Source organism: Lemur catta, chromosome 15 (assembly GCF_020740605.2).
Source record: "Lemur catta isolate mLemCat1 chromosome 15, mLemCat1.pri, whole genome shotgun sequence".
Classification (NCBI taxonomy): domain Eukaryota; kingdom Metazoa; phylum Chordata; class Mammalia; order Primates; family Lemuridae; genus Lemur; species Lemur catta.
Window position 1 is genome coordinate 45,894,592 of NC_059142.1, and position 27,643 is coordinate 45,922,234.

Sequence of the window (27,643 nt, forward strand, 5' to 3'; positions counted from 1 at the left end):
GTCCCAGCAGGTCTCTGTGACCTGGGGGGTTACCAACTCCACGTCTTAAGTTGCTATCATGGAATGACACGCCTACCGAGGCCCGGCAAACCTCTCCACTGTGCCGCTGGCAGAGGAGCTTCGATACACACCTATAAATTATTCCTCGTTTATGGAGAAAGAACAATCCAATGGAAATCTCTGCCGCATAGAATCTGCAAAAGAAAACGTGCTTCAGGTTTCTCGCTTGCTTCTTTGGACTCCTGGATACTTTTTACCCTCAAGTTCAGGCATCAAGAAGATAAAAGAACGTAAGACCCAGAGGCTTTCAGAGGTCAGCATCAGCCTGTACCCGTTCTGCCAACCCCTTGGCCCTTCCCTCTGCCACTTCATCATCCAGCTCACCCGAGAGGGACATGGCTAATAAAGCCAGTGAGACAGTTTATTTTTCTTGTCTGAGGAAGGTTAACAGGTAATTGACTGCCTACAACAAAGTCATTTCTAATACAAGCATTTACAGAGTGGGTACCTGTTAGGCTATTCTATGTCAGAAACATAATAGAGAAAATTCCCATTTTCCTATTCATGGACAGAGTATGTTGGGGCTTGAAAACACAAATACTCCCTGGAAGACAAAGTACAGTGGGTGATGTGCTCTTTTGCTAGTTCATTCATTCCTCCCAAGTGCTGGAATAATTGAGACACACACCATGATTCATATCTGAGTTTACCCTTTTAAATAATTCATGATAAAAAGCAGTTACGACCATCACTTCAAAAGTCTTAATAGGTTAATATCTGAAACTCAGATTAAATGCAGAAGGATATTTAAAAATCCGCATAGCATTTAGGAGTCTTTGAAGTCTGAGAAGCCACAAGACTGTGCCTGTGCCAATATCACACCCAGGTGGCTTAAAATAAGCACCCATGTTTACATGAGCAGAGAAATAAACTGTAATGATTAGGACCAACTCTGAACGGGAGGCCGCCTCTGAAGGCCAGCGGGAGAGGATGGGATGCGGGTGGGGGAGAGAAGACGTGGGATAAGTGAGTTGTGCATTATTTTTCATGCTTTTCTGTATTTCTTAAAAAAAAAACACAAACTTTTCTGCAACATAAAAACAATGAAAGTGTATTGGATGAGACATCTTTATGTTTGGTGGCTATTTCGCTATTTGTTCTTTACAGCTCTGTGCAATGGCTTTATTTTACAATCTGAGTATTTCAATGCTTTATAACTACAACGTGAGACAGGGGATAGGGAAGGCATTTTTTTAAAACTAAAAAAGTAAGTTATAAAAGCAGAAAAATCTCCCTGCCCATTTTTAAAGCTTGCTACCAAAGAATTCCCTGTTCTGGCCTTAGTTAATCTTCCCTAGGGCAGATAATCCACACACAGGCCAAAAACCCTTCTGATTTATCTTTTAGATTGAGCATCAGCCAGACTCCTATTAACACTCGCTAACTTGATTCATCAGGGTGATGCCCACTACGTATCCTCACATTCGGGGAAATGAAATAGGCGTGCCTCTGCCGAGTTTCCTGAGACTTCCTGGCCCCTGAGAAAGAGGATGACATTTCAGTCACCCCACCCCCGCCCACCATGGACAAATCCTCCGTCTTCACCTGGAGCTCATGTCTCCCTCCCGTGCTGCGGACTCCTTGTCCCGGCATCCGAGCTACATTCCAATGAAATGCTCCTACTGAGCTCACAGTTCTGCCCCAAACCACCTCCTTCTTGGCGGCTGTACCCAGCCAAACCCAAAGTGGGGCCTCACGTGAAGAGATTTCTCTCTTCTCACCCTCCAGACTCCAAGTCTTCCAGGATGTTTTTCATGAACACTTAACTCCTCTTTGGCTCCAAGGTCAAGCCCTAACTCCAGCTCTACTCCTCCTCCCCTATAAAGGCTCTCACCAGCCCTGTGCTCTGATCCCTCCTCCTTCCTTCTTCCTTGGCCAGAGGGCTCTGTGAAAACTTAATCTGCTGGTGTCAAGTCCCACCGAAGCCCCTTCCCTCTTCTCTCTACCCCAGCCAGGCTCGTCCAACAGCCTCTCCACCCGGAGGCCCTGCCCAGGCCCCCCGGATTCTTGTACCACCTCCTGCACGTGCCGAGCTGCAGGCCACTCCCTGGGTTTGCATCTTGTCAGATCTCTTCTTGGAAGGCTCTTCCCCCACCTCTGGGTTGGGCATTCCCTGAGGAATGCTTCCCTCACTCCCTGACTTTTGAGGGCTTGCACGGTACCCTGTGCATGCCTCTGGAGGTATGGCAAGGCGTCATAATTCCTGGGTGGCTTCCCCCCAGGTTAAAGCTCCTCCAGGGCAGGAAGCACAACATTCCTTTCACTCCCCCAGTGGCTGGCGCATGGAGGGTGTGCGATAATCTTCTCTTCAATAGATAAGTTGACTCCACCAATGAGCTTGGACCGGAGTGAGGAGGGGACACACCAGCATCTCTGATTCACTGGAAATAGAATAAACCACTCCTTAGGGGACATCTAGATGGATCCTGCCAATATATCTGCCCCCTTGAGAGGTTACAGCGCCCAACTCCAAACTGGACAGAGTTCCACTGTCACATTTCACCCAGCAAAAGTTCCCAGTTGGGAATACTGGGTTGCCTACATTAAGGGTCTTAAAAAAAAAAAATACTCACACTGCTTGTGGTTCCTTAAATTTTCCTACTTGCTGAATGTGGTACATGAGGTCTCCGCCGTTGACGTACTCCATGACAAAGTACAGCCGATCCTGCAGACCAAGGTCAACATGTCAGTCGGGCTCCTCCCTGGCCAAGCCGCCGCCTTCGCTCTCTCCAGGCTGCATTTTGCTTTCTCATTAGCAAAATGTGGGCCGCACGGGCACATCTGCTCAGTTTGGGGCTCTTCAAAATTTTTTTTTCCCAAGGAAAGAGTAAATAATAAACCCTACTGCACACAAGGGCCTTGGGAAGTACAAAATCATCACGTAACTCTGAAATAACGGCTCTCTGTCAACGTGTCTGCCCCTTCTGGTTATGCATCGTAATGGCCTCGAACATTCTTCCCTATTTTCCTACATAGATTTCCAAGCTAGGGATGGTGTGAAGAGTCCACATGAGCCAATTATTTCATTTTAAAGAGTGCGTCTCTGTGGCCCGCGTGTTTAAAGGCTGGTTTGCAGTGTCCAGGAAGCGTCCCAAACCAACATAGCAACATGTTTAAATGGACGCTCCTGAAAACACATCCCTGGGGTTGGGCTGGGCTTGTAAATTATACACGCTCAGTGATATTTACTGGGCAAGGGAGAGAGAGGACGACAAATGCAGAGCCTAATCAAATGTTCTTTTGCATGCATAATACACCCAAGTGTTATTTCTGATTTTCTCTGTCACTGGTATGCTGAGTGTTGGCCCCAAGAAGGGCACGTATCATGGACCCAAATAAATCTGCATATTTATGAAGACGTAATGCTGAGACAGATGGGGAGATTAAGGGGCTTAACGGCAAAATAACTAACGGCACAGCACACCGAGGTCAAAGCTGACTGACCTCTGCTCTCTGCTAGAAAACATCATTTCGCAGACGTTATTAAACATTAAAGTGTTGCACAGAGAGGAAAAAAAATGCCAAAGCTGGTGCTAAGAGCCAGAAACAGCTCTGGGAACATCAATCTTTAGCTCTCCTGTTATGAACTTTAATTTCATCTTCATGTCTCTGCGTTTTGGCTTTCCAGAGCTTAATAACCAGAGTTACAGGCTCTGGGCCGGGACTTGGCTCTGTGGTTCTCTTTTCCCAGCACGCTGGGCTTGTCTCCCTGGTGTTACTGGATTCAGAGCCCCGGGAGCTGCCACCTGCCTCCGCGGCCTCCACAGTACACCCCGAGACTCCATGAGGCTGCACTGCCACTCTGAGACTCTAGACTCCAAAAGCACTGAGGGTCCCAAGGGTTTTTAAAGAGAGACATGAAACAGAAAGTCAATTTCTGACGAACAGGCAGTTGAAAATAGCAATAATCATAACAGCAGCGGTTATAGCTACTGATTATTGAGTCACAGTGAAAAGGGACAACCTCGGAGGAGTGGAGAGCCTATCTTTGGCAATGCCTCACCATGGTGCCAACTAAATGTCTGTATTTCTCGCAGGCCACTTGCAAGCCCCACAGCTGATTGACTAGTGCTTTGGAATTTTCTTTTTTGTCCGCTGTTTAGTTTTGCTGTATGACAGGAGTCAGCAAACTTTTTTTTGTAAAGAGCCAGACAGTAAATATTTCAGGCTTTGAGTATCTCCTGCGACTACTCAACTCTGCCCTTGCAGCCATGGATGACAGGTAAATGAATGAGCATGGTAATGGTAATGTCCCAAAATAACTATTATATAGATGCTGAAATTTGAATGTCATCTAGTTTTCAAGTGTCATAAAATATTATTCTTCGGATTTCTTTTTTGCCATCTTTCTTAGAGCTCACGGGGCACAGAGAACAGGCCACACACAGTTTGCCACCCCTGTCGTGTGGCACTGAACAAGAACACACTCTTTCACAAAATCAAGTCTCCTAAGGTTCCAACGCCATGCTTGGCAGCAGAGCCAGTAGTCTTAGAAAGCTGTGAGCTATTTTATTGTTTTTGTATCCCCAAGTCTTTGCACATTACCTGGAAGGAAGAAAACCTTTCATGTAACTGTCTGCTGAATTGAATAGCATGAATGCCAAGCCTCTAAGCAGTGGACATCACAGAGGCAGAGGGATGAGAGGCTGTGCCCTGTCATCTCTGTTTGCCATCATGTTACACCTTTCTCCAGACCTCTCCCCAGGAACGAGGATGCTGAGATGCTTTGGCTCAGGCTTAGCCCTGAGAGCTCGCCGGGTGCTGTGCCGCAGAAACATGCCCCCAGGGTCCTTACCACCGTCTGGAAGCAGGAGTGCAGCTGCGTCAGGAACGGGGGCTTGTCGAGCAAGGCCAGGACTCGCTTTTCCACCATGGTGCACTCCACGTCGTCATCCTGAATCACCACGTCCTTCTTCAGGATTTTGATCGCGTACAGTTCTTCTGTTCCCTTCCTGTCAGCAAGCATCACCTGGGAACAGACCAAGAACCACCTGAATGCTTCTGAGCATACGTCTGCTCTTGGCGGTGGAGGGAGGGAGCCAGGCCGGGTGACCGGTCAGCGAGAGTTCATGCAAATTTGTAATGTGTGATATAAAAATGTGGATAAATTTTATATGCAAATTTTGAAATATTGCACGTCACTACAAATTAAATCCCTCGGGCATTTGCATAACTTGTAGCTGTTACGATTTGTATGCTGTGTAGGCTACGGGCACACGATGGCGATATTTTGGCTGCTAAAAGGAATGAATACTCAACATTCTAAACTGAGATTAGTCTGCAATTATGTACATGTTTCAGGAGCATCTTACCTTTATAATCTCACAAGTCAGGAACCCAGACAAAGAAAAAGGCTTGAAATCAGTTCCTGGATCTATCACGAGATTTGGGGCCACAGAAGCCGAATGGAGGTATCTAGGAGGATTGCTGAAGACTCCACTTCAGAATCTCTTAATGGCTGCACTTGCTTACTACAAGTTAGCATCTGATTTTTAGTTGTGAAAATTGTTCATTCAAACCACCTCTTGGAGCACCCCTTCTATTCTGAACACTGTGAAGGGGGAATGCACAACGAACCCACGGTAGCCTTTTGGATGCAGTTGCTTTTAATGAAATGAAGTATGGAAACACCCAAGGAAATGTGTACAAACCACCGGGAACATAAAGGGCTGTTCTGGAAACCTCGGTGAGAACAAAGCTGATCCAACATTCCCTGCAAAAGCCCCCCCACTTCCCAGACAACCGTCATCTTACCTTCCCAAAACTCCCCTTCCCCAGCACCATGAGGAAATTGAAGTCGGTGAGTTTGACTCTGTCAAGGTTGTTGGAAGGTTGTTTCCTGTCCTCCGAAGGACTGATGACTTTATTCCCAGCAGGGCCAAGCTTGGCTTTCTAAACAAAGAGCACAAATGTGAAAAGTATGGGTCATTTTTCTGGGGAAAGAGTGACAGGAAAAAGCACAGCGTATCTGAGCTTGATGTTTGCTTGGAGGCGGGAAGTAGGACGGGTGAGAAAACAAACCGAGGGTGAGGAGCTAATATCTGCTCATACATCAGTGGCCACACTTGCCCCGGGGGAAAGTCTGCCAAAGTGGCAGGAGACTGCCCTTCCCGATCAACTCTTCCTACAGTTAACCAAGCATCAGCCTGAGACTCGGCCAAGGGCAGGTTCATTCTAATTCTGGGATGTAAAACTTAACTTCTTGGGGAAAACAGTGCTTTATGCTGGGACCAGTTAACATAATAAAGGAAATAAATAGTGTACTGATGTTTTCTTTATTTGTAGGTTTTCCAATTTGAAATTAATCTGCAAAAAGGAAATTTGTACCCACGCAAAAAGGGAGAAGAATGTCCTCTGGAGAGGAAATGCTTAAATGGCAAGACATGGGGATGATTTATTGCTATTTTCAAATGCACAATAGGAACAGGGCTTCTTTTTTTTTTTTTATAGTCAAAAGAAATGGAGATATCATGAGAATCTAGTTCCACACAAAACACATACTGCTCTCTGAGCCTGAAGAACACCTGGTCAGTGAGGCGTGAGCTATCAAAAGGAGCTTTTATAAACGAGATTCATACCACACAAAGGCCCTGGAGGGAACCATAGTCTCACGACTCTCCCTGGGAGTCAGAGTCCCATGTCGAAGGCAAAAAGTAAGAGGGCTCAGTGGAAAAGGGAAGGCAAACGAGACCCCACGGGAAGTCTCTGCAGTCAGCAAGGAGCCCCTGGAGAAGCTGGAGGAGCCTGAGTGGGTGGAGAGCTCCCCCTCCAGACTCTGCACGCTGAACACCTGCCTGACGAGGAGGGAGCTGGCTGCAGGACGCGTCAGCTGCCGACAAGACCAGGGTCCTGGGGGCTGGCAGGACTGCCACAGCCCTGAGCCCAAAGGCAAAGACCCTTGCTTGGGAGCAATTTTTAATTCGAGGGGGCAGCCCCCTCCCCAGGGCAGCAGACCTGGCAAGCGTGGCTCTGAACCCTGGCACAGCTGCCAGGATCTCACTCAAGTCAACAACTTTGTGGCCACCAAGATGGTAATGAAGGCACTCAGGGGGCTGTGCGGGGGACCAAAGCACGGGTAAGACTGGCTCTCAGCTCTAGAGGAAAATGTGGCACTCGCCATTTTTCTCTTTGCCAGCAGAGAAGGCTTACGAGGTGTCCTCCATAGTCCCCCTTTGAGCACCAGCATCCCTTCACCCCACCATTACTGAGCAGGCCCCCCACTGTGTCAGGCTCTGCTGGGGAGACTTCGTGGTAGCAGAATGAGCCTCTGTCGCAGTCTCGGGATTCCAACACTAACCCAGTGCTCAGCACAGGACATGCACTTAATACTTTGGTTGAACAAAGAAATGAAGTCTGCACGTGCTTATCAGATGCTATGCTGTCGGGTGATGCTTTTCTCTGATTAAAATAATTCGTTTGTATACTGACCAAGTCTCATGGTTTGCATACATGCTCTGATAAATTGAGTATACCCATCTAAGCAGAGATATTAAAACATGCAGGAGAAAAGGCCCTGACATTTTTGCTTCGAGGCTGAAAGTATTTACCATGCTTGTGCTCTGCCTCCATTGGCAGTGCGTGGTGGGAAACACGTGTGAACTTGCCCCACTGGAAACCCTGCAGGCTCATAAACATACAACATGAAGTGCAATGCTACGTAAGCTGGTGTCCCCTTTAGCAGAGGATGGAAGGGATTTTCAGACAGACCAGTGAGAAAGAGCCAGGACTTAGCCAACCAGGTTCCCTTAGAGCTCCCCGAAACTACAGGACCAGCCCGGTCTCCAAACACCTGCGCCAGGAATGACTGCAAGTGGAGAAACTTTTTGGACTATGTCACAATTTAAAAGAATAATCAGGATGTCATGTTTGCGACGAGAATACTGACGATGGCACCCTGTTCTATACTTCTGATTTAGAAAAAGAAAAATGTTATCAGAAAGAGGCACAGAGAAAATTTTATTTTCTCAGGAACTTCACAACTTTTCAGATCTGAAAAAACCCAAATGCAACTGACTCATTTATCTAAGATGCCTGAAAGAGCTGAAAAGCATGTTCACCTGGGCGAGGCTGCCGTTCACACCACCAGCGACCGCTCGGCTCCCACCTGCAGTGTGGGGTTCTGGCCGGCTACTCCGCCTCACCTGGCATTCCGCAACAGCCAGCGCGCCTTCCTCCTTGACACCCAGCATCACAGACAGGGGACATGGGCTGATGCCAGCAGTGGGGCTCCAGGTGGACACAGGGCCTTTGGACACACGCTGCGTCTACTGCCTCCGTTGTGGGCATAACAACGGCTTGGTGAGTTTTGTGCTATGAACCTAGTCTAGTTGTAAGGGTAAGATATTGCCACAGTCAGGCCAAACGGCTGTAAAGACAAAAGCACTTTGCATTTGAATACTTCTGGACTCAACTGCAATATGATCTTGGACTCTGGTCCGAAATCAATCCACAAGGTTTGGGAGGAACATTCCACAAAGGAGAATCCTGCTCCCAGGAGGTGACTTGGGACAGAGGAAGGCACGAGCTTCCTGCCCGGCCTGGGCAGATTCTTTTTAGCCAGAGGCAGAGCTAAGCTTCTGTGGCTGGCAGACCAGGTGGCTGGTTGGGAAGCGGACAGGGCAGCGTGTGGGTACCGGTGCAGGCCGGGCCGGCCGCACCAACCACGTTCATGCCAGAGGGTTGGCTTCTCAGTGCCCTGGCCCTGAGGGTGACAACGGATTTCTCCCCAGCCCAAGCCAGCCCTGCGATCAGAGTGGACCCGGCCTCTCCATGCAGCTGCTCCCGTCCAAGAGCAGCATTTCCCCGGCTTCCCTACAGAACGCCCTTCCGGAGCCGCGTCCAGGCTGCCACCTGCAGGCCTTGCTGCCAAAGGCCACAGAGCCATCCCCAGCACCGAGTCTTTAAAAACAGCTCTTTCATGGCAGAAAACCCCACGATATCATAGCCTCAGTGGTCTGGGCCTGACTTTGAGCAAGTCTCACTCTCAATCTGGGTCTAACAAATCCGGGGGTTGGAGGAGGCAGCCAGTGGACACCCCAACAGCTGTGTCACTGGGGACAGGAGGCCTGAGGGCAGGGGAGCCAGAGGACCCACCCGGGACTCCTGGGCAGGCTGTGGACCAGGGATGGGGACCAGACACTCTGGATGGATGGCCTTGACCTCCAGTCCCCTTTGTCCTGCCGGTGACCCAGCCCGCCACTTCTGAGATGCCACTTCCCCCCTCCCTCAGGTCCCAGCTTAACCTCTCTTTCTTCAGCGAACCCGCTCCCCAAAGATGTCCTGTTCTTCTCCCTCCTGTCGCCTGAGGCTTTCCCTCACCAGGTCCTGCGGCCAGTAGCAACTGGTGACCTGTTTACGGGTATGTTTATTTGTTTAATGCCTCTTGCAATCACCCTCCTACCGCTAATCTAACAGCAAGTCACACCCAAACTACCTTCAAATTGCACCATCTCTGGCCCATCCTCTGCCTCCACACCCCACCCCCAGTCTGCTCACGGGGGGCTCCTGCCAAGACCTCAGTGGGGTCTGTGTCCTGTCCTGGTTTCAATGGCCTCCCCGACTGAGAGGGAGGCCTCATGATGAGGAGGAGGCTTCGCTCCTGCCATCTCTCCGTCTAAATCCTCCCCACTCCCTCAGCCTCTGTGCCAGCCACGCCAGCCTTCCCCAGGTTCCCAGATGCCCATTCTGCCCCCTCCCCTTTAGTTTTCTCCCAAGAACTCATCGCCACCTGGCTGCGGGGCTCTGAGGGCAGGCTGCTTGCTGTTCTGTCCAGCCTCAAAGTCTAGCTCAAGCACCACCCCCTCTATCCTTCTGGAATTTCCAACCTGTGGCCGACACTGCCTGTGCCTTGCCCGTATTCCCTGAGCTTCCAGCTCTGCACCCCTGGGGCTGTGTGGGGGCTCTATTTCACGAGTCACTGCCCCTTCAACCAACCACAACCTTCCGCCAGCCGGGGACTGGAAGCGTGTTCCAGACTCTTCTCCCAGCTCCCGGCAGGACTGTGCTCCAGCCGCCCACAGCGGTAACCAGCGTAGTAACACACCTTGGCGGCTCCCTCTCCTTCCCTGGGTCACACCCCGACTCCCCACCCGGGTCTCTGGGGATCCCTTCCTGAGTGAACTTGTTCTCAGAATGCTGTGGCTGAGTCAGCTCTGGGAACCTAAACAAACACATGTTCCTTCCTCTTGGATGTATTGCTGTGTCTTCCTCACCGGACTGTGAGACCCTAGGAGGTAAGGACCAAATCTTACTCAAGTTTGTGTCTTTAGACTAAGCCTTACACCTGGCATGTAATTAGAACTCACTGCACTATCTATTTCTCTCATTCATTCACTCACACGTGTTCAGTAAGCGCTAGCACTGACAGCATTTGCAGAGGCCAACTTGCAGCCAGCACCAGTTGGCCAGATGACAAAGTTTAATATAGAAAAGCACTTGATGTTTTTAGGCAGATTGCTGCAGACAACCAGCCCTGGACTCTGCACGCATTGAGATGTTCACCTATAACCTGAACTCCTCCACTCCAGCAATCACCGGTCACACTGGCACAGCCACAGAGAAGTGTGGTGAGGGCATTCATGCCTTTAGGGAGGTCGGCCACACAATGACCCTCTCCAGAGGCCACGCTGGACTAGTTAGCTGGGCCAGCAAGCAGCAACCGTGCCCTTGGAAGAGTTTCTCTGAAGGGATACTCCTGCGATGAGAAGCCTTGCTTGCCCAAGATGCAGCTGGATCTCTGGCTGAAAAGCCACAACGAGGCCCTATGCTGACCATTTCTTTCTTTGAGCTTTTTAATGCATTGTTGGGCAACTGGTCTCCCAGCAGGATTAAGAGACCTGCCCTTCCTGGCTCGCCTACTGTTAACATAACTCTAGTTGTCATGAACGTAATTCAGACTTCACCAGGAGTGCAAATAAAATCAATATACGTCCAGGCATAAAAGCTGAGCCAATAGCCTAACTGCAGACATTTCAGAAAACCTGAGGCGGCATGAGAGTAAGCACGCTGCATCCTCTACTCTAGCAACGCAAACACGGCCCGACACTGTCAGGCGCCCTGCTGGGGTCCGTGAGCGAGTGGGGAGCCCAACTGCAGAGGCTGGAAAGCAGGATCTCTCCTGAAGATGGACAACCAAAGAGCGTCGACAGGCTGTTGATCTAAAGCAGACGTTAGCCCCTCAGTAACGTTCCACTGATCCATCACGAATCCCAAGTTCTACCTTGTATCCCAGTTATGCAAAGAAAGTGGCGGAGGATCAGGCTCTGAGCAGCAGTCAGTGGGGTGGAGACCTCTGGCTCCCGGTCCCGCACCCCCCACTCCTGCATCCCTCCTAGGTGGAACTCCCTCCCACTCTGAGGTTGTCTGTTGAGTTCTTTATAGAATGGTAGCACAGACAGCAGCAGCCGAGAGTGTGCACCCTGACTTTATCACACATGGCTGTGTGACTGGGGACGAGTCCCTTCACCACTCTGTGCCTGTGCCCCTTTTAGCTGTAGGACGAGATGACTCTAATGGTGTTCTCTGCCACGGGCTCTTGGGTGGAGTACATGTGAGGGTTTAGGTGTGGGGCCTGGTACCCATAGAGTGCTCAGTGCTGGGTGGCTCAAAAAGGTCTAGTGGAGCCCTGGGATGGGGCTCTTGCTCAGGACACATTTCTTGTTAAATTCATAAGTCTTTGGGCGAGACTTCAAGATATTCATGCATTTATTCCATACATTCAATTATCTGTGTATCCGACATGCCCCAGACATAGTGCCAGGGGCTGGGGAAACCAAGATCAGTTAAGAAGTAGCCTCTCCTCTGAAGAACTCGCAGTGCAAAGGTACTGTGGTCTCTTGTCACTGCTACCCAAAACATGGTCTTTGGACTAGCAGCACCCGGAGTCTTATCAGAAATGCAGACTCCTGGGCCCCAAACCAGACCTCCTGAATCAAAACATGCCCTTTAAACAAGATCCTTGAATGGCTCCTGTGCACATTTAAGTTTGAGAAGTGCTGGTCTAAGACAGTTGGGACATTTCTCCAAGTTGAAACATCTCTCTCAGATTCACTGGTCCCTGAGGTCCTTATCACTTTCAACAGTCTTCAATTATCATGTATAACCAATGGACAACTCTGAAAAGGATCCTGAACTTGGATTTCAAAGAGCTTGGATTAAATCTTGGCCTTCACCATATTCACTGTGTGACTCTAGGCAAATGACACTGCCTCTCTGAGCCTCAGGCTCCTTATATATAAAGCGGTGGTAAGAAGACTGTATCCCTAGGCTGGAATATCCCCCTGCACTGTGCTGAGGGTAAGATGAGGCATCCTTTGCAAAACACCCTAGTGCAGCACCTCGCCTCATCCCCTCCGCCCTGGTCTCTTTTGCTCTGGCCCAGAGAGGAGACACTGTGCACTTTCTCTCCAGCTCCTGGCACACACCTGCTCTGTGGCCATGGACGGAAGGTCTCTGGGATTCAATGAGCAAACACAGGCTGCCCAGGTGAGGGTTCTGCTGGGCCGGCCCATAGACCAGACACCCTGTGGCCCATGGAGGGGTATGCGGTTACAGATGGTCTTTGTGGGAGCTCATGACCCGTCGGGAGGCCGAGGCATGTCCCTTGGGCTCCCACGCCCTCCTGGGAGGCAGGAGAGGAAATGATCTTCGCTCTAGCTGTTCACCCTGATTTCCAAAGCGCCTCCTGAAGCCCCCTAACGGCTGGGACTGGAGCAGAAAAAAGGCCTTGACTTATTAAAATGGCACAGACATTTTTAAAAAAGGAAATAAAAATGGGAACAATGCTAAATAATGTTGTAAAATGAAGTGACTTTAAGTGCTGAAGCTTTAGTGTGCTTTTTTTTCCCCCAATTAGACTAAAGCATACCATGGTTTATTGGCTATAATTCAACAACTCAGAATCCAGGATTTTAAGGTTCCTCAAAAGATGGCACAGTAGCATCGGGTCAGGGCTGGCATTGTGATGCCACCTGGATCACCAGGCTGTGAAACCAAGCAGTGTTCTCTCCCCATTGGAAAATTCTAATAACCAACATTCGTTTTATACTGCAGATACATTCTTGAAAAGTCACAACAGTTTACGATCATTACAGGTGTTCACAATTCAAAGGGCTCCTATGGTAGCATTCAGTACAGCGAACCACACAAATGGAATTTGAACATTGCAAGCCCCAGTTCTCCCAGGGTGGGGCTGGAGCACGGTACCTGCGTATGTAAAACACCTGTGCCTGAGAAGGTCTCTGCGTGTAACCCGAGGGGCTCTCCACACTCCCTATTAGGGGTTTCTCCAAATTAAAATTGAGAGCAGGTTACAACAAACTACTTACATTGCACATCTAGGAGGGGTTAGCTGGCTGGAGATGCTCATTTTCTAATCAGGTTAAAAGTTTGCAACTGCCGAGCTGTGACAACCTGACCCACGGTCACAGCAATTTTAAAGGGCTTAACTTAATACCATAGACATGCTGCTATGTTTGAATTTGGTATAATGAATATACACTAGCCTTGGTATGTGGGAAAACAGACCATAAAGACAGAGGGGAAGTGTGCACTGTCATAAATCACTGGCCTCTAACGCAGCAGCCTCTGCCTAGAAATTCTTACAAGAGATGCTGATTTACCTTCAGTATGAATCCAAGTCCAAAGATTCATCTATGGTCAAGAATCAGTCTGAAATGTAACTCCAAGTCTCCCAGCGGATCCATTCTATAATCACTGAACCTTAAGGCGGTGCTCCGAAGCATGGCTTAATGTCTGGCTATTAACACATTCCACTTTAAATGTGTTCATTCTCACTATTTTGTGAATATCTTCAAAAATACACTATCTCCTAGCATTTTCAAAAATATGGCTTTGATTAATATATTTATCAAAGACGGTTGCAGAGCATAGAGAGATGAACTTGACAGCGATGGAAGGTTCTTTCTATTTCTAAGATTCGGAAGACAGACAAGTCAGCAATGACCAATTGCAGGTGCAAACGAGTAATTGTGGATTTCTCCTACAATTTTTTTTTTTGTACGATAAAAATGCTCTGTGTTCAGGGAATATCTGCACGACCCTGGCAAAACAAGACTGATGGTGTTTCAGCGCTAACTCCATACGCCAGGGCATGGTTAACAGAAATAGCCATAGCATTAATATATATGAGCGAGGACCTCAGCATAGCATCTTACCTCTAAGGTAATATATTTACCTGCACCTGCTGCAACGTTAGTTTGAGAGATTGAACGTTTCAGAATTACAAAGCCACAAAGGAACTGCGAAGAAGTTTTCATGGTATCATTAACTGATATGGCCTGTGTATTTCTAACAAGCTACAGGTCACGGCATCTATTACCTTCTACCCGGTAACCGGGCAACAGTTAAAATGATGCTACTTTAATGGGCAAGACAGCCTTCTGGGTAGCACAGTCGGAGTAAATAAAACGCCCACTGTTCTCTGGCTAAATAATTTTTCATCTTCTGGAACATGCCAAGCACACTGCCGCCGGAGGGCCTTTGCACTTCCGCTTCCTCTGACCCAGACAGACACAGGACTCCTTTCCTTCTGTCTCTGCTCAAATGACACTTTAACCCCGAGGCTGCCTCACTCACTGTGTCACCCATTTCCTGTGGTTTGTACTCTTCTCACCACCCATTCTATTTTTCTCTGTTATCTTTCTCCCTCCCCTGGAATGAGCATGGGGACCTCGACGGTCTTGTCCATGGGCACATCTCCTGTGCCTAGGACAGTGTCTGAGGGCAGAGGTCCCCACACATTTACAGAATAAATGAATGAGTATATGGGGAAGGCAATGACTTCCCACATATCATTTTTAAAAGGGCAGAGTTACTGCTTTAAAATAATTTTGACAATGCTGCTTCTTGTTATTAAAGTAATACATGCTCATTTCAGAAAATTTAACAGGCATAGATAAGTCAGAAAAAAAGAAAAAAATTTAAAATACATATAATTTTGTGCTTGCTTCGGCAGCACATATACTAAAATATCTATAATTTTATCACCCAGGGATAATCACTGTTAACATTCTGGTGGATATTCTCCTAATCCTTTCTCTTCACATTTTCTTATTTGATATAGATAGAATTATATTGTTTGTAACCTGATCTTCCCCTTTATATGCTAAGAACTTTTTCTACTATTATAAGCATTCTGCTACCACATGATTTTAGTGACTGCATGATATCCCACTACATGGCTCTCCTGCAGTTTATTTAACGATTCCCCTACTGTTGGAGACCTAGGCTGTGTCCAGCTGTTTTCAATCACATGCAGATGAACAGTTGTGTGCTCTAAATCTCTGTGCACATTCTGAACTCCCCAGGATGGATTCCTAGACGTGGGACTGTCGGGGCAAGCAGTATGGATACTGCAAGGCTGGGGACTCCCACTGCCCAAATGCACACAGACAGACATTTTAATCGACCACGAAAAGTCAAAGAAAGAGGAGGAAGCCCAAAGAGTCAAGGCAGCCTAATTTCATGTGTCTAATTTCATGGTTGGAATTTCTACCAGTATTTCTTTCTCAGATTTGGCTTTGTATGTATGTTTTATATTCAGATGTCAAAATAAAAACACACCTTCACATCTGCAATGTGGAGAGCAGTCTTGGAAGTTGCTACGGGCTGAATGTTTGTGTCCCCCTCAAATTCACATGTTGAGATCCTCACCCTCAAGGTGACAATATTAGGAGAGGGGTGATTAGGTCATGAAGGTAGAGCCCTCATGAGTGGGCTGGAGAGATACCCCTTGCCCCTCCACCATGGGAACACACAGCGAGAAGATGTCACCTCTGAACGAGAAAGCGGGCCCTCATCAGACACCTCCCCAACCTGGACCTTGGACTTTCCAGTCTCCAGAACCATGAGGAATAAATGTATGTTGTTTGTAAGCCACTGGGTTCACGGTACTTTGCAACAGCCACTTGAATGGACTAAGACAGGAGGGCAGTTCATTAGTACCGAGGGTTTACCAGCAACCCTTAGGTAAGTAACTCCTCCGAGTGACCCACTTCCTTCTGACTGACTGCGTGTTTTCGGTTACACAATCCAACCTGCAACTGCAACCTGGGAACGCCGATCTGGGCGATTCTTCCCACACAACTGTGTCAACACCTGAGATTGGAGTTTTCTCCTATAGTTGGGAATCACAGGTGTGCATCACTCGTCCTCCTGCTGGCAACCACGGACTGTCAGACTTAGAAGGGTCTCTGGGGGGTCTGACCTGCCTGTGATGCAGATGGAGATGCTGAGGTCCTGAGAGCTAATGCTCCTACCTACAGCCACCGAGCCGGGTCACAGCAGTGCTGGGGGAGGGAGGGAAGGATGCCACTTTCCTCTACATAGTCCCTGAAACACGACGCTGGATCATCCCGCAGAGGGTCACTCCCCTGTTCGCAGGGCTGCCCCATCTGGGATGTAATATTTTAGTAACAGTAGGAGAGTGACAGAGCCTTTAGAATTTGGAAGAAATTTGGAGATAAGCTCATCAATGCTGCCCATGTTACAGACGAGAACAATGAGGCGGGGTGGGGTGGGGTGGGAGGAGCAAAGTCCTATGTCTATATCTATTGTCCTTCCTGGGCTCTGAATCCAGAACTCTGGTCCTTGAATTTATTAACAATGCTTCTCCTCCTACAACAGAGGTCAGCAAACTTTAAAGGTCCACATAGCAAATATCTTTGGCTTTGCAGGCCGAATACTGTCTCTGTCATACCCAACTCTGCCACTGTCACACAAAAGCCACATAAAGGAATGGGTGAAGGAGTGTAGCTGTGTTCCAAAAAAACCTTAATTACAAAAACAGGCAGCAGCTGGGATCTGGCCGGGGTGGGGGGGCGCTGCGGTTTGCTCCCCCCGGCCCTGTATCACGCAGGCTCCCGAATCATTCCACCCTCATCTGCAGCGAGATTTAAAGCAAATGTCTGTGTCTCCTTACTAGCCTACCAGACCACCAACAATTAAGAACCTCAAGTGCACTTGAATTAAATTACTACTCAGGCTCTTCCACGATGGTGGATATGCTGACTAGTACAGGAAAAAAGTTTTGCAGCCAGTGTGGTGAGGGAAGTACTTATTCAGCAGAGCAAGAATTTAAGGGCAACACATTCAGTCGTTTCCTTAATGAGAAATATTGTTATGGACACACCCACCAGGCTGTTGCCACTGTTACAGTGAATTCGCAGAAAGCTAGCAGGCCTCCGTTGTCATGGCAACTAAGCCACACTCCAGGGAAACATGTGGGACCCATGATGTCTTGGTACTTTGCTTGATGTGGAAAATGCGAAGTACTTGGTTCTTTTCATACCAAATCATATCCATCTCTAGTACGCGGATGTATTTTCTTTACAGCTGACCTCTTTTTTCCTGTTTCCCAGATTCGCCCACTGATCACTGACGCATTGGTTAGGCTGACCCTGAAGGAGCACGGCTCTCTCACTGCTACACACGTCCCGGAAGGCTGTCGCCCCTGCACCTGCTTCTCCGCAGTTGCTGAGGGTCCAGACCTGCTCCAGAATCCCATTTTGAGGATCCCCCAGAACTCACCCTTTCTAAATTTTTCCATCTGCAAAAATATGTTTTTCATCCCATTAGGGAGCTGACGGTATATCTGATGCCCACTTTGGACAAGGCCTAACGGGAGCAGATATGGCCATCACATGCTATTGTTCAAATATTTGGGACACTTATTAATTTTTTTCTGAAACCTATTCCTTTTCCTGCTAGGAAAGTTCCCCTTTGGGATTAACAACCCACTGGCTTTATGAGCTGGCTGTGGCAGGGTCAAGAGTCACAGACGCTATGGACTCACAAATGCTATCAGGGTAAATGGCTTTCCAGACTGTCGGCGATACGGCGTACAGGTGGGGAATTCTTGTCTTCACTGCTGCTGAAAAAACACAGTAGATGGGAAATGGGCTGCAGCCCCGTGCAAGCTCAGAGCCATCCAGCTCTCGAGAAAACCCTTGACTTCTTGCTTCTCAGCACCCTGATTCCCTAAAACTGGGAAGCTACTGGGAGCATAAAGTGGGGATCTCATCTTCATGTCCATTAAAAAGCAAAGACATCCAGGCAGGCGTTCGCTGCCAGTGTGCAGCGTTCCTGAAATCTCTCATTTGCAAATCTTTACTGCCCTCTTGTGGTATTTAGTTTCTGGAGCAATTGCATTTTGACTGGGATCTTTTAGCAAAAATACACCTAAGGTTCACAGAGGTGTTGCCCCAATAAATGCTGCACAATGGCACAAACAAGAGACAAGACTTTATCTTCCCAGATGCAAAACGAATTGTATCCTTTATAGAAGTTGATCTGAATCGCTAATGTGAGTGCTGGGACTTTGCAAGATGCCAGTGGAAGCACAGTGAGCCTGCTGATGCCAGAAATGCATTTTAGGATCTTTGTAGAAAATAACAAAAACCCAGACACAGTTCTAGACCTCTCTCTCTCTCTCTCTTAAATCTTCCTAAACCCTCTACTGGGCCCAGACTCTGCAAGTCCTAGATCCAAGCAGGGTGGGGGAAGGGAGGCAATGAGGGCTGCAACGGGCCCTGGAGAGTGGCTGTATTTATCTTAAAAACAAAGAACTATCTGGAAAGTAGTGAGAAATGATGGCAGTCACAGGAGGGCAGAATTCAATGAAAAGGCCACTACTGGGGAAAATTCAGTTGAAGCTAGAGAAGCTCCTGAAGTCAAAAACAAAAACTAGAAACACACCCAAGCCATAACTGGCAATAAAGCCCAGCTCCTCAGGGAAGAAGGTTCCAGACACTTCCCTCCACAGGTGCACAGCTGCTGCAGGAAAAGAGCAGGACGACCCTACACCTCGCAGAAGCCTCCATCCTCAGAGAGGTAAAAACGAAAAAAGATCCTGTCCCCAAAATGCTGGATACACTGCTCGACTACTTAAAAGTTTTTATAAAACGTCTCTAATTGACAGGAGCAAGCATTTTGAAAGCAGGGCCAACTGCCATTACATTTAGCACAAACTCCCATAATGTTGATTTCATCCTATCTTCACTGAGCATTTTTAATCCACACCAGTTTTTTTAAATGAGGGACCTAATTATAGCTAATGGGACACCTGCTTCCAAAGCTGGCGGCAGCTGTGTGGTTCTGGGCTGTTCTCCGGGAAATCGGCTCCCAGGGGAGCTTGAGGGCACCCAGGAGGGTGAAGCGCACAGGATTTGGAGTCCACCAGATGAGGGCTGGAGTGCCAGTCAGGGTCCAGTTGACGTCTCCAAGGGCCTCAGTTTCTTCACCTGTAAAATGGACTTACACTCCTTACCTCGCCCTGCACGCTTGGGGAGCCCTCCCTTCCTGCGGTGACGGGGCATAATCAGAGCTCAGGGGCTGGTAGTTGCGCCATTCTAGGTGCCAGGTGGCAGCATCAGAAGACAGATTCCTCCCCAGGGAAGGGGGCAGAGGGAAGAGACCTCTCACAAAGTGGGGAGGGGGGTTCCCTGCCACCCACAAGCGCTTGGGCGTGGCTGAGCAGCCCACAGGTGTTGGCTTGTAGGAGCTGGGTGTCCAGGGTCCGAGTAGTGTGACAGCAGCACAGCCAACACACAATGAATGAACGTGGCTGTGTTCACACAACTCTTCATGGACACTGGAATTGGAATTTCATCTAATTTTCATGTCTCACAAATATTCTTCGATTTTTAAAAACAATTTAAAAATATTAAAACCACCCTTGGCTCATACAAAAGCAGGTGGTTGGGTGTGGGTTGTAATTCACTGATCCCCGAACTATTTAATACGGATACTGGGGATGATGGCGTCTATTTCTCAACTATCTTCATGACCACTAGGGATTCTGCATTTATTTACTCATTAGTCGATGCGTTTCATCTATTTGACCAGCATTTCTGAAACTTTCATGGGCACAGGAATCACCTGGGGATCTTGTTAAAATGCAGGTTCTCATTCAAAGGGCAGGCTGAGCTCTGACATGCTGTTTTCAGTCGGCTCCCTTACTCGGGAGTTGCAAGGATCCAGAGCTCGGAGGGGTCACCACTTCCTCTTTCAGGATAGCCGGGGGGTTCAGAATCCTTGGGACTGACCTCTCTAGGGACTCCCAATTGTAGTTCTTTGTGGGACATGTTTTTTGGAAAAAACAGCAAAAACAGAGTGCGGTGTCACTCTTATTCTAGGTTTATTATTTTTTTTTCTGAGACAGAGTCCCAGTGTTTGCTGGGCTAGAGTGCAGTGGCGTCGTCATAGCCCACCGCAACGTCAAACTCCTGGGCTCCAGTGATCCTCCTACTTCAGCCTCCCAAGTAGCTGGGACTACAGGTGTGCACTACCACACCTGGCTAAATTTTCTTTCTTTCTTTCTTTTCTTTTCTTTTTTTGTAGGAACGGGGTCTCGCTCTTGCTCAGGCTGGTCTCAAACTCCTGGCCTCCCAAAGTGCTAGGATTATAAGCATGAGCCACCACATCAGGCCTCTAGGTTTTATTTTTTAATTTTAGGGGGCTTTAGCTTCCTTTTAGGTGCCCAGATAGAGCCATAAAGACCTGTGTCAATGCTTAGCTGCTGTGTTTGTGTTAGTGCCAATGGACACTGGCTCTGTCTTCCCTTCCTCCAACTCCTGTAAATAGAAGGAACCATCCTTGGTATCTGCTAATCCATGTGGATACCAGGGCCTGGGTACACATGAATGGCTGCTTCTAACATTTAATATTAGCCTTGCTTAATATTAACTAATATTTCTTCAAACAGCAAGATCTACCCACAAGGCCACCCCTGTAACTATAAATACAAGGCCTTTTTATGTTGTTTCAGGAATTCATTAGGACGGAACAGACAACCAGAATGTACAATCTTTTTTTGGTTTCCCAACAAAATTATTTCTCCAAGATAAACTGCAAACACGTTGCCAATGCTATAATATAAAAGCATTCACCCTCCCTTACAGATGGATCAGAAATGCTGTGCTGTTGCTTTCAGAGGCTTTCTTGCTTTTTTTCTCTTTGGGTTTGTGAGTTGAGTGGCAGTGTTAACCTCTGCTGACCATGATCTAATGAATGTGTGAAAATGATTTCCACCACTCAACCTTGTCCTATTCCAGTTCAAGACTTTGCTTCTAACACAAAGCTTAAGTACAGACATTAAAATATCTTTCAACTGATGTGCATTTTATAGATTTCCCCCCCCCAACATCACACAGTTCAGAAAGTAATTAAGTAAGCTATTTAGGGACAAAAAAGCAAAGTCCATAGTGGGGCACATAGATTTTCTGTTTTGTGTCTAAAAGGTCATCTGAAAAATACTCTGGTTTCCATGGCAACAGTGGCAGGGCTGATCAGATCAACAAATAGCTACAATTTGTCTGAGGGTCTCTAATGAACTATTTTTCCCCCTATCTGGAAAAGAACATTCTGAATTAGGTAAAGTCTTCAAAGACAATAGATGAAAATTCAATTCTGACAATAGTAAAGAGAAAAATGCTTGTTCTTTCCATATAAAATCTAGTAACAGAGACTCATCTACTCTAAGTACCTTAACTATAGTTTAATTGAATCACATTAATTTGTTAATTAGTAAGAGGGATAAGCTCAAAACATTTCCCTTGAATAAATAAAAACAGACTTACATGCCATCTGAAGGCCATCTGAATAATCCAGGGTGATGATACTTCTTGTAGTGTTTGAACCTATATCACAATTTCCACAAAACAACTCATGCATGATTATCAATTTTATTTTGACTTCTTTTGGTTTAGACCCTGGTATGGTTATCAACGGTCACAGATACAAAAACTGTGAAGACACACATACTGTATTTTTCTGCATGAGACTCAAGTAATCCAAATGTTACCAGGGGGTCTGTTTTTGACATAAGCCATTGTTAAGCTACCTTTAATTTTTTTTCCCCTCTCTGGATTAACATGTTTTATTATATAGTAGAATATGTATGAACAGAAAACTGTAAGCCTTAATAAATTTACCAATATACCAACTTAACTCTAAAACTAATTTGTACCTAAAGATACAAATTGAATTCAAACAAAGTGTTGCAGATACATTTCAAAACAAGAACACTAATTTTTAGGACAGATAATGTGTTTAAACTAAATCAATAGCAGTGGCATTAACAGCAGGGAATTTAAATTCAAGTCCAGTTCTGAACTTAATCTCTTCCTGTTTTTTAACTTCCCCAAGACCATAAATGCAGATAAAGATTTTATACAGGTCATGCACCCCACAATGACGTTTTGGTCAACCACAGACTGCATATAAGACAGTGGTCCCAAAAGACTTTAAAGGAGTTTAAAAATTCCTATCATGCAGTGAGTCACAGCCACTGTAATGTTGTAACTCGATGCACTACTCAGTGTTTGTGAAGATGTCAGTGGAAACAGCCCACTGCACTGCCAGGTGTATAAAAATACAGCACATACAATTATGTATAGTACATACTACTTGATAATGATGATAAAAATGACTGTTGCTGGCTTATGGATTTACTATACTACACTTTTTATTATTATTTTAGGTGTAACTCCTTCTACTTTAAAAAAAAAAAAAGTTACAGTGGCTCACACCTGTAATCCTAGCACTCTGGGAGGCTGAGGCGGGAGGATTACTTGAGGCCAAAAGTTTCAGACCAGCCTGAGCAGGATCCCATCTCTACAAAAAATAGAAAAATTAGCCGGGCATGGTCCCAGCTACTCAGGTGGCAGGAGAATCACTTGAGCCCAGAAGTTTGAGGTTGCAGTGGGCTGTGATGATATCACAGCACTCTAGCCCAGGCAACAGACCAAGACTCTGTCTCAAAACAAAAACAAAAACAAAAACAAAAACAAAACAGTTAACGTACAACAGCCTCAGGCAGGTCCCTTCCTGAGGTATCCAGAAGGCGGCACTGTTACTATAGGAGACGACAGCTCCATGCATGTTACTGCCCCTGAACACCTTCCAGTGGGACAGGATGTGGAGGTGGAAGACGGTGATTACTGATGATCCTGATCTTATATGGGCCTAGGCTAATGGGTGTTTGTGTCTCAGTTTCTAACCAAAGATTTAAAAACTAAATCAAAAATTTTAAAAATATAAAAAGGTTTACAGAATAAGGATATAAAGAAAATACTTTTGTACAATATGTTTGTGTTTCTGTGTTTTAAGTGTTTTTACAAGAGTCAAAAAGTTTTAAAAAATAAAAGTTACCGTAAGCCAAGGTTAACTTATTACTGAAGAAAGAAAAAATTCTTAAATAAATTTAGTGTACCTAAATGTGCACTGTTTATAGTCTACAGTGGCGTACAGTAATGTCCTAGGCCTTCACATTCACTCACCACTCACTGACTCATCCAGGGCAACTTCTGGTCCTGAAAGCTAAGTGCCTTAGGTAATTGTACCACTTTTAACCTTTTATATTGTATTTTTCTGTACCTTTTCAGTGTACAAAACTTTCACCACCGTGGTTAAATTTATTCCTAAGTATTTTATTCTTTTTGATGCTATTGTCAATGGAATTGTTTTCTTAATTTCTCTTTTGGATAGTTTGTTTTTAGCATACAGAAGCACAACTGAGTTTTATATTCTGATTTTGTAGCCTGCAACTTTCTGAATTCATTGATTAGTTTTAATAGTTCTTTGGTAGAGTGTTTAGGGCCTTCTATATACAAGACCATGTCATCTGCAGATAGTTTTACTTCTTCCTTTCTGATTTGGTTGCCTCTTATTTTCTTTTCTTGCTTAGTTGCTCTGGTAGAACTTCCAGTACTACATTGAACAGAATGGTGAGAGTGGGCATCCTTTGCTTGTTCCTGATCTGAGAGGAAGAACTTTCAGCTTCAGTATGATGTTAGCTGTGTGCTAGGTGACATGAAAAAGTAGGTCAAAGCAGAGAAAGATTGGGAAGCCCGTCTGCTGAAAACATCATCAAGACAGAAGAATTAGAGTTAGCCTTCGGGCTGCAGAAAGATATACATGTTGGGACAACCAATCCACTGGTCCATTCTCAGGAATGATTCCTTGACAACAATTTCTAATGCTTAAAACAGGGATCTGAGAATGCTTCTGCCTCTCCATAGCCCCTCATCTGCACATATAAATAACTTTTCATAATTAAAATATAATTCATCATTCATTCATTCATAAAATTTCATAATTTAGTTGACACTAAATGTAAATATTGTCTATTTCATATAATTAACTATGATACAAGTGAAAAAACAGTCACAGCTAATATTTATCGAGCACTTTTCTCTGTATCAGGTACTAGAGTCTAAGCAGCTTATACAAATGGATTGATGTAACCCCCTCACAGAATCCCCACTCCATAAACAAGGAAACCAAAGGCCAGAGGGCTTAAGGAACTTATCCAAGGGTCACCAGCTAGGAAGTGTGAAACTATGGCTGGCTATTTTAAATTGTGTATTCTTTCCAGAATACCACGCTGAAACATCGAGTAAGTTGCCCCAGGTCCAACTGGGACACAGAAGGGGCAGGATTCAGACTCCAGCCGTCCGGCTCCAGGGCTGGGGCCTCTAACCACTATGCAACACCACTTCTCACATCAAAGTCATACACCGCACTCAGCACAGAAACTGCTTGCCGTGTAGCCACCACTGTCGCCGCCCGGTCAGCCTCCTGCTCTCGCTCCCCAGGAAGGGCAGGATGGGAGGGGGTGCTCAAACGCACGTCAAGAGCAGCTGCCTTATTTCACACTTAATCGTAAATTCCTCTCTTTATAAGAACTTTATTTCCCTTTAGAGAGCTCATACGAGTTTCAAGCGCTACTGCAATTTAAATACATTTATCTTGTTTTCTTGGGTCCTGATACTCTAAAGAGTTACTTCTGATATATCATCTGTCAGCTTTCTAATGGGACATCATGTTTCATTATATTCTCAACAGAAACACCCCACTGCAGACAAACCCCAAAGCGTGCTGCCTCTCACCTGTCTTTCTCTGCTATGGATATGTCTGTCTGGCTATGACTTTTTTTTTTCTTGATATTAGATTTTAACTTACTCTGAAGTGGAGCAATGGGGAGCAGCAAAAGTCAAGGTTACAGTAAAAAGAGAAAGAGATGAAGGTTCTCTTAGCTTCTTATTTTGCTTTTTTTTTTTTTTTTTTTGAGACAGGATCTCATTGTGTTGCCTAGGCTGGAGTGCGATGTCTCAATCATAGCTCACAGCAACCTCAAACTCCTGGGCTCAAGCGATCCTCCTGCCTCAGCCTCCCGAGTAGCTGGGACTACAGGCATGCACCACCATGCCCGGCTAATTTTTTAAAAATTTTTTGTAGAGACAGGGTCTTGCTATGTTGCCCAGGTTGTCTTAAGCCGACAGGCTCAAGCAGTCCCCCCACCTCAGCCTCCCAAAGCGCGTCAGCCACCGCGCCTGGCCTCTATTTTTTAAATGATGAAAACAAATGAGAAGCCTGGACGACTGGACAGAACAGAGTGGGGAAGTCTCATTTCAGGAAAGCTGCTTGACCTTTTTATATCAGAATCTCAATTAACTGTTAACAACATTGGAGTCAATCAATAAGAAACTCATAGGTAGAAATGAGCTCGTTTAAAGTCCATTTGCAGCTAAAAGCCATCAAACTATAAATCAGAAGTAGTAATTATGACACTAAAGCAAAATGAGAAAATTTAGGTTTTATTTTGTTAAATTCTGAAATATGAAATGTGGAGAAGGGACAAAGTGGTCTTCGCCACCTGTCCTGACGTGCTCGTGGCACGAGGGGGCCAGGTGCGTGACTATGGTGATGTGCCCTTCTGGCTTGATTTCTCGCCAGGCAGCAGGACTGGGGAAGGAGGTCGTGGCGGGAGCAAACCGCCCAGGGTAGAGGGGCCAGGCCTCAGGAGAAAGGCTCTGTACTGCAGGAAGAGGAGGGTGGGCAGAAGAGGGAAGTGCTGGCTCTACAGGAAGGCGAGAGACTGCCCAGACTCACCTCACCTCACCTTTGCCCCTTCCCCCGTCTCTCCTTCTATTTTTTCGATTCTAGGATAACTCCAGCTTGGAGGTAGATGTGGCCCAAGTGGGCTGAGGGGAAGAATCAACTGCCTGATAAACACAATATAAAAATGCTCAAGTGCACTAATAACCATGGAAACGAAACAACGAATGACAATAAGAACCTCTGGAACTGGCTTAAAAGAGGGAAAGAAATGGTTAAGGGGGTATCTTTGTTTCCCCTCCAACTGCAAAGTTGAATGTAGCATGTAACTCCCTGGGCATAACTCAAAATGTGAATGATTCAGATCCCAGATTTTATAAAAGACCAAAATGGCAACATTGCACCACCAAAAGTACTGGACTTCCATGTGAATGGAATCAGTAAAAAATCAACTGTGACATCTCTGTTGTTAACCTAATAATTTCTCTAATGAATTATCAGTGCCTACTATCATCATGATTATACTTGTGTTTACTCTTGGTGTGGTTTATATCAAACATCCGAATGTGCTCACTTTTGAGTTTTAAACTGGGACTCTAAACCAAACCATTGAATCGAGAAGTGTCAGTGCAAGCCGAATTCTCAGTGTGGGATTATATTAACTGACAACCACTGATAGGCTGGTTTTGCTCAGAGATTATCTGATAAGTTCCCGGACACACAAAGTCCCCAATCACAGAAACCCTACATTCCAGAAATCCATCTCAATGTAAATCAGGATATAATTTCCCATAAAAACAAAGTTATCAATGGTGACAAGGTCCTCACCAATATGCCTCTATTTCATACGACGGCTGGACTACAGGACACAGAACATGCCCACTACTCGGACCATGATTTTAGCATGAAAATTCATTCTTTTTCAGAGAAACTTCAGAGGTTTAAAAAAAAAAAGTGCCCTCTATAACCCAGTTTTCACAATAAAATATTTGATAATGATGGTGACTATAAGCTAACATTTATATAGTTAGTATCTTTTGGAGACTTTTCTATTGGCCACTTAATCTTTAAAACAATGCTACTGAGTAAATCCTGCTATTATACCCATTTACAGTTAAGGACACTAAGGCACAGAGAGGTCACATGGCTAACAAGTGACAAAACCAGGATTTGGTTCTAGAAGTTGGCAAACTGTGGCCCATGGGCCAAATCTGACCTGCTGTTTGTTTTGTAAATAACATTTTACCGGAGCACACCAGGCTTGTTCGTGTGTGCACCATCTGCGGCTGCTCCGTGCTACAGTGCAGAGTTGAGTTACTACAACAGACACCGCACAGCCTGTAAAGCCTAAAATATTAATTCTCTGACCATTCACAGAGGTTTGTGGAGTCAGCGCTAAACCACCCTCCAGACCTAAGGACCAGTGGACCTTGTCCCAGCTCTGGCCATGGAGCCTCAACAGAGGGAGCAGAGCCCAAAAGTGGAAGAGAGAGAATCCCAGTCTTCCCCAGTAGCGACGGGAGACCCAAGGACCCGCTGCACAGCACAGGGGGTTTGGTGCGCTCCTTTCTCAACAAGCTCCCTGCTGCACTCCCAAGGAGGTCTGAACAGGGCCCCAGGGACACAACAGAAACTCCACAGAAAGCAGGGGCAGCCTGCTTTGCTCACTGCTGGCACCTTACCCACTGACCGAATGAAAAAAACATGTACTTTTATGTTTGCAAAT

General features: G+C 46.3%; 1 protein-coding gene across 3 annotated transcripts in view; it reads right to left on the reverse strand.

The window, feature by feature from the left end:
- Positions 1-27,643, reverse strand: part of PRKCA (protein kinase C alpha) — a 371,546-nt gene that overhangs the window by 41,114 nt on the left and 302,789 nt on the right. For all 3 annotated transcript variants that reach the window (XM_045526942.1, XM_045526943.1, XM_045526944.1), the window contains 4 exons: positions 5,815-5,952; positions 4,856-5,029; positions 2,634-2,725; positions 132-194 (listed from right to left, as the gene is read on the reverse strand). In XM_045526942.1, the coding sequence (XP_045382898.1) occupies positions 132-194; positions 2,634-2,725; positions 4,856-5,029; positions 5,815-5,952 (467 nt within the window). The remainder of the gene's footprint in view (positions 1-131; positions 195-2,633; positions 2,726-4,855; positions 5,030-5,814; positions 5,953-27,643) is intronic.